At 38.6% G+C, this 7836-nt stretch overlaps 1 protein-coding gene across 1 annotated transcript; it reads left to right on the forward strand.

Annotated features, from left to right (window-relative positions):
• Positions 1 to 848: 848 nt before the first annotated feature.
• LOC148021839 (uncharacterized) lies at positions 849 to 3850 on the forward strand. Its single transcript, XM_087697351.1, has 3 exons — positions 849 to 1609; positions 2174 to 2318; positions 2473 to 3850. The coding sequence occupies exons 1-3, from the start codon at positions 1055 to 1057 to the stop codon at positions 3069 to 3071; spliced, it is 1299 nt and encodes a 432-aa protein (XP_087553477.1). The 5' UTR covers positions 849 to 1054; the 3' UTR covers positions 3072 to 3850.
• The last annotated feature ends 3986 nt before the right edge of the window (positions 3851 to 7836 follow it).

Below are 7836 nucleotides of genomic sequence, written 5' to 3' on the forward strand. Positions count from 1 at the left end.
TTTCTTGAAAAAGATAGCAACATATAAGTATTTACTGATTTCCTAAATACCCAAGCCTTCTTTATTATGTATTTCATTTTTGTCTTTACGTATGATAATGAACTTATAGCCTACTTATTACTCTTAGATGATATATTCTAGTTGCTCTCGCAAGCACATTGGTTTTATGTTTTTGGTGCAGATCAGTCGTCCTACCATTTTAATGTATCTACTTTCTTTTTCTTACAGTCCTTGGTTAAGATGTGAACAATAGTATGCATATCCATGAAGCTAGCATGATTGAAAATATATTAAAGGACATACTTGTGAAACAACTCTAATGGTTGTCTCAATGAGGCATTCCAATAGCTAATTTGGAAAATCTCACAAATTGAAATGTATATTTGTGCTCACTCTAGTGCTTATAGTGTGGCTTTTGTGCTTTTGGAAAAAGATAGCAACACATAAGTATTTAATGATTTCCAAAATATCCAAACCTTCTTTGTAATGTATTTCATTTTTGTTCTTATATGTGATAATGAACTTATAGCCTGCTTGTTACTCTTAGATGATATATTCTAGTTGCTCTCTCAAGCATAGTGTTTGCATAACACATGGTTGCATGGTCGTTGCTCTATGATCACTCTATAGATGCTGTGAAGAAGCAAGTTGGGGGGGTAGTGTGCATGGACTTTCACACTTCCAAAATTGTCAAAGTTGTGAAAACCTTTACTTCCCTTTGTATGCGAAGAGAGTCATTTTGAGTTCGAAAATACAAATCTTTTCGTAGATAAAAGATGCCATGTAGCTTTTTCGCAAAAGATAACAGATGCGAGTAGCATGAGAGAGAGAGAGTGCCATGTAGCTGTATCGATGTCTTTCACTTTAGCTTGAACGGTTCTTTTTTTTATTCTCATCAAATGAAAAGAAAGGCTATCTCTCTCTCTCTCTCTCTCTCTCTCTGCCAGTGTGCCAACATCTTGTCTGTCTGTGTGCACAACCTTGCTCTCTTCCATAGACTGCAGTATTCAGAGAAATCACAAAGAAGCGAAGACTGCAGCCGCAGCGCCTAACAATGGAAGCTGCGTGTAATCTCCCCGGCTGCGTCAAGCCCATCTCCGCCCCAAACCGGCTTGCCTGCGGGGAGCTTCATCATCTGCTGATCATGGCCCAACGGTACCATAAACTCAGCAATACATCAGCGACGTCAAGCAGCAGCCGCCCGGACCATCCCCTCCTAGGGTTCCCCCCTCAACAGGGCCGCCGCACACCGCCCCAGCAAGCACAGCTCCTCCTAGGGCTATCGCAGCGCCAGTCCGAGGGCCTCTGCGCCTTTTTGTCGTGCTCGAAGCCCTCTGCCTCCCCCGGCCATGCCTGGTGCTCCCGCCGCCATTGCCTCGAATGGCTCAGAGCCTTCTACGGCAGCCTTGTGCCTGACCAGATCTGTAAGCCCCACCCCGAATGCACGCGTCATGTCTTCGTCGACGCCGATGTGCACACTGGGTCCGTACGTGCCCATCCCTTCTGTGGATGGAGGCATTGCCAGGAATACCAGAAGCGCGTTGCCCTTTGCAATATCTTGCCATCACCCGCACCAGCACCCCTGTCTCAGCTCAGCTCTTCTGATGAGGTAAAAACTGGACCTTTGTGATCCTGTTACAATGTCTCACTGTATATAAAGATAGACCTCTGTGATCCTCTTGCATTTCTTGTTGTCATACTTCCCGTTGAATACTGCTGATCAGATCCTGCATTTGATCTCTCAGTTTCATCCTAGTCTTACCCTTGGACAGCCATGAGCTTATGCTCTGTTATCACGGAGGATTTATCTAATTCTTGCTGTTAGGGCTTGATGCTTTTTGAGTGAGTTAGCAACAGAGTTTAACTGGCTAGAAAACATCCCTCGCCCTTTCCCATGGCACCATGCTGCTATACGGCTGTTGAGTTAAAACCCTGACACTCTTAAGACATTCAGGACAGGGCTACTTGGAAGAAGGTATACATGACCGATTCTTCTTTGATAGGTTAAAACATATTTGGCGCAGGATTACGTGGAAAAAGGTGACATACGTACAAAAGTTAACTGTTGAAGTTGTGGTGCCATAGCAGCAAAGGAGGAGAGTCGTAGGTGATAAATTTACCACTTGGTAATGCCTTGACTCTTACATGCAATGCACTTTTTGATGATAAGCAGGGATTTTTTCGACGTGAACCTTCAGAAGAGTCCCTTATTAAGGGACTGATTAATTATGCAGTGTCCGGAAAGCCAGCCAAGGGCATCAAAGTAATGGAAGATTTTTACACCAAGCATCCATGGGAGGTGCTTCAGCAGTACCCAGGTAAACAGAGGCTGTTGAACACTGCACTGAACATAAGTTTTCCCTACAAGACAGTAGGTCTATGTCATGCAAACAAGATCAAAGCATCAGTGCAGATGAACTGTGCATGCATACAAAACTGAAGAGTGAGCATTTCCATTGATTGTGCATGCAGAGGGTGGGTGCTGCATGCTCATCGCTCAATGTCGTCGCAAAGGCAAGGAGCAGAAAAGAGAACTAACTACAAAGGACCAGTATCACTGGAAGCAACATGGCAGGCCCTCAAAAGTTACTGCTGAGGCATGTAAAAGATATTTCAGATATAGGAAACTGCGGGGGAAGAAAAGGAACAGGTCTGAAATCAGCAATGACAACCCTTTTACTATGGTTGAATTTTCCATTGTAGAAGGAGAATTCTATAACAAATGTAAAGACTACTCCTTGGTAAAACTCAGCGCTTCTCAAGCCCAGACAGCAGCATGTAAATGCCCGAGAAAGGAGGTTCAGGTTCAAGGGGATGACGCTGAGAATAACAACTTACCTCCAGATAATGCAGCCAGAGTAGGAGACCAAGTCAGTTATTCTTTGGATGCTTTAGATTTTCCTCCAGAGGATTGGTCTTTTGCCAAAGAGGGCAGTACATTTGACTCGGGAATATTTGAAGGCCTGGACTCATCTACCATGTTTAGATACGATGAATTAGAGGCATGGATGCGTGAAGTGCTTTCAGGAACTGAGACTTGTGCTGCTGATTTTGGGACAGCTGTGCTTTGAATAATGGGACACCTTGCAGATTGTGGAAAGTTGTTGTTGTGGCCTCATCCTGAGTCTAAATTCAAGGATTTCAAATTGGATCCATGAGGCCAACCAAGCATGTAAAGATGCTGGGTGTCTTTTCTGTCCAACACCCCACCTTGACTGGAGATAGCTTATGTAACATCACCCATGTGACTTGGGATGAGGTGGCGTTCAGGTGGAGCAAGGTGTCTTCTTACTCATGTACAGAGGAGGGTTATATGGGGCATACAGATGCCTGCAAAATTCCCTCAACTATGTATTAGACACTATGTACTTAAAGAAGGGCAAAGTCTTATATGTGAGACATTACTTTGCATATCTCCTCCCATTCTCTGTGTTACCTCTGTACAGAGGGTATATGAGGCATATACTTGTCTACATAAAACACTTAACTATGTATGGACACTCAAAAGTATATATTCCAAGAAGGGTGATGTTTTAGGTATGATATATTACTTGCATACCTCCTCCCATTCTTTGTGTTGCCTCTTTCCAATGTTTTCCAATTCAATTCTCATGAACTAAGAACAAGATGAATGACTATCTTGTTGTCGTCCGCTAGATTTCAAAGGCACAACATTGGATGAGTACGTTTTGAACGCAGTGGAAATGCTTGGCAGAAGTTCCCCATTAGCTATGCTACAAACTAATTGGCCAACCACTTGTTCCTTAGATGGCTTAACCATGCTGAATACATTGTAGTCTTCGTAAACAATAAGGTTTGTGCCAATTTGGTTAGCATCTCTTTTACAATCCATATAGCATTTTCAATAATTTTCATTTCAAGTTCACATATGATTTTGCATTTCCACATAGCATTTCCTATAATTTGCATTTTAAGTTTACATATGATTTTGTCACGTGGCAGTATATTTCTAACAAAGCAAATGTTTCCAATGTGCTTGTAGCTCAAGTAGTTTGAGGATGTGGGTGTGTGAGTTCAAACCTTGGGTACACCCTTGAGGCATCTTTCAAAATTTCAAGCCTTTTCCACCAAAAAAAGCAGCAGCAATTGCTAAGACTTTCAAGTAGGTCGTATAATAAATTTAGAAATTTATCTTTTACCTATTATTTTATTATGAATAAGCACATAACTTTTTTTTACCTAGACTAGAAGAAAGGATCCTATAACTCAAATCTTTAAGTCCATGCAAGATTTTATCGTGTGCAAAAAGTATATCTTCAATAAGCATTTGCTAATCCTAATTCAATAGGATAGCAAAAACACAACCCATGTTAGTTTCATTTTTGACTGCCATAACCAAGATTCTTTATTATCTCTAGATAACCATTCTAACATCAAGCAATCAAAGATCTTAATGAGTATTGACATTCATAGTCATTTTAAATTTTGATGTCTTGCTCTTGGCTTGTTGTAGATGGTAAGAAGCACATTTCAGTTGACTTGATTCTAGGGCTCACTATTTATTAAAAATAAGGCAACATAAAACTTGCTCATGGCTTGATCTTAATGATAACTATTTCAAATCAATCTTAGTTTTCTAGGTAAAAAATCTCAGAATCTTTATGAATAATGGGGCAACAACATGATTGCTCATGGACCCACTAGGAATCTTAAAGAAACCAATTAGGAAAACTTTAATTCTAGAAAATTAGAGCTCATTAAATTTTAAATAAAACAGGTGAGCATCTTGCTCATGGCCCATTGTGAATGATTGTGGAAACCTCTAAACATAGCAACTTTTCAAGTCTAGAAAACATAGGCATATAATAAAAAAATTCATTAATGAGACCCTTACCTTAAGGCTCATTTGGATCCCTAACTAAATGATCAATAAAATTGGGTAAAAAATGAGAAATTTGCACCTCAAGAGATGAGATAAGAAAAGAAAGGCTAGAAAGAAAAAGAATAGGTCTTCGTGTTGCATATGAAGATGCACAAGATGTTCCCCCAACTCCATCCTTTGTTTGGGATTCATCGTTTCTTCTCATTCACCACAGTGTGCATGTGACTATTTATTTTAGCAGAGTCTAGATGTGGAAAAGAGGAAACAGTTGAAATAGAACTGATATGCCTCCCTAAAGTAGAACCAATTGACTTTTAATCTATTCCATGGTATTGTGTCTTTTAGTGGCTCAATCAACCTAAGATTTGGAAAGCCACATAACTTATTGGGTCTTAGATTAAGAAGGTCTAGGCAATAGACTCTTACTTTTCACCGAATGCACGTATAAGTTAATGGGTTCACCCATCCTTAGACCAAGATGGTCTAGATAGTAGACTCTTACTTTCCACCCAATGGACACATAAGTTAATAAACCCTTGATTCCTAACCATTGAATAGATTCAATTGGCATGGGACGACCCATTGGCATCGTTCTTAGTTCTTCTTGTTTGGTCATAAGATGGATCAAGATATTAGGCTTCTTTTTGTTTCACAAGAATAAGCAAGAAAATAGCCATAGTGAATCATTTTTTCTATTTCCCATATTTTGTAGTAAAAAGTTTTCATAAAATCAATCCTCATCAATTCTTCTAATGATTTCTATTTATCGAATCTCCTTTACCAAGCAATTAGAACTTTTATTCCAAAACACGAGCTCTTGGAACTTAAGTCGAGAACCTAGACATATCTTCTTGCTCTTGGGTGATTGAAGATTCCATCATCTTTCTACATATCATTGGATCATCATCATGCATATCTCCTTATGATGTGTTGATCCATAGTCATTTCTCTTTGCGCAATGTTGTTTTAGGATCCATGATTTTTACTATATGCAATAGAAGACTTGCCAAATATAGATAGAAGACAAATTTAAGATTAGAATAATTTTAATAGAGCTTCTGCGGGATAATTGCAAGGAATAGAAACTTGGGGAATTTTTGAAAGAGCTTCCATGAGATAATTGAGATGTAGAGAGACTAGGAGGGTTGATTTCCAGTAGTTTTCAACATGGTAATGAGACATAGAGAGACTCTGAGAATTTTTGGTGAAGCTTCCATGGGATAATTGAGTTGAAGAGAAATTTTAGGTGATGTGGATAGAGCTTTAGTAGGGCTTCCATTAAAAATTGCTTCTTAGACCCTCTTTAACAAGCTAAAGAAAAGTGTGCTTAACTACCCATGTAGCATTTCTAAACCAAGCCCATGTTTAGCTTTAGTGAGAGTGAGATGTGCCACATACCTTGTTGTCATTGAATGGCCATATAAAGCTCTTGAGAATAGCTTTAATCTTATACCCATTGTTCCTATGAAAAGGAAGAAAGATACACGATTTCTCCAATCAATCCCACTAGGATGACATCCAAATTTGAAGTTTAGATTTGCTCAAATGAGCCGTTGAAACCTTGGTCCTTTCATGCACTGTAAGGCCCAAAGCAATTGGCTATCCAAGGTATCTTAAGGTTTGGCTTAATCTAATTTTTGAAAGCCAACTCTCTTATCCATCGTAGGAGGAATCTATGCATTTTCCGTACTTTTACCTAAAGCTAGAGACTTGAGCAAAATCTCTATGTATGTAAATTAATGCCTATATAGAATGTGGTGCAAAAAACATATTGGAATTGTCATTGACACATATTTGGGCAAAAAATTGTTTCACATTGGGTAGTGGGAGAGCATAAATTTGACTAGTTTGCACTCAAAGGTCAGTATTCTACAATAAGGCTATGATACCAATGTAAAGAATAAAGGGGCTAAGGAGAAACCTTTCCCTAAGGTGATTTGGATCAAAGCCTTGAGTGAAGTAGCCATTGGTGAGGAGATACTTCACCATCTTGCAAATAGTCATACCAAGACCAAAAGCCTCTTCAAAAACAAGCAATGTGAAGTTCTAGTTGATTCTATCATTTGCCTCGATCTAGATCCATGTTGATAAGGAGAAAACTACGAGTAGAGGTGAGGGCATGATCAATGCTAACAATCAAATTCATGATAGAATCATGAATATTTTTAACTGTAAATGAAGCTATAGTGCCTCTCATAAACCAAAAACCAAAAATTCAATATGGAGGGCAAATGCTTTTGTTGTTTTTATATGGCATATTTAGCATAATAATTGAGTGCCAATATGAGAGTCTTTTACTTTTATATTTTGGAAATGAGGTTGATTATCCCCTTATTCATGAATGCAGGCATCTCACAAGTAGCTCAAAACTTATTCAACATTTTACATACATCTTCCCCAAAAATGTTTCAAAATGCACTTAAAACTTCAATTGAGTAGCTATTATAACATGTGGCTTTTTAATTTCTCATGTTCTTAACCATAAATTCCAAGTCTTCATAGGAAAATGATCTATTCAATAGGATGACCATTTTGAAAGGGGCAAATTGATCTACTATCTTTAAGATTTTGATTGCTAAAAAATTATAAGCATTTCCCTCTTTAGGATTGGTCACTAGATTGCCCCAATCATCCTCCTCCATAATGGATATCTCTTTCTTTTGTTTACTTTTAGATAGTTTAAGAAAAATAGAGTAGTGACTCGCCCAATCAAATCCCACTTTGATCTCTATTAAATCTGAGAAAATTTGGTTGGATAAACCTCCCTATATTTAATGAATTGTTAATTTCTTGTAGGAGCAAAAGTAAAACACCATCCCTAAGACAATAAAAAGATCATAGAGGAGATTAGCTCTATGTTGAAAATCTCAATTGAGCTGCAACCTCCTTGTAAGAACTATAGTTTTTCACATATATTTCTCCCAATTAACTAAGGCACAATCAAAATGATTGTTGAGAATATCAAATGATACTTCACATGAATGCCCATAGAG

Source organism: Lygodium microphyllum, chromosome 17, assembly GCF_053477565.2.
Source record: "Lygodium microphyllum isolate KBCC chromosome 17, Lygodium_microphyllum_v1.1.10, whole genome shotgun sequence".
In the NCBI taxonomy this organism is placed as follows: Eukaryota; Viridiplantae; Streptophyta; class Polypodiopsida; order Schizaeales; family Lygodiaceae; genus Lygodium; species Lygodium microphyllum.

Bases quoted from the DNA above. Each gene is read 5' to 3' on its own strand.
- LOC148021839 (XM_087697351.1), top strand. From the start codon at position 1,055: ATGGAAGCTGCGTGTAATCTCCCCGGCTGCGTCAAGCCCATCTCCGCC. The intron at 1,610-2,173 runs GTAAAAACTGGA...GATGATAAGCAG, and splicing joins AGCTCAGCTCTTCTGATGAG to GGATTTTTTCGACGTGAACC. The intron at 2,319-2,472 runs GTAAACAGAGGC...TTGTGCATGCAG, and splicing joins GGTGCTTCAGCAGTACCCAG to AGGGTGGGTGCTGCATGCTC.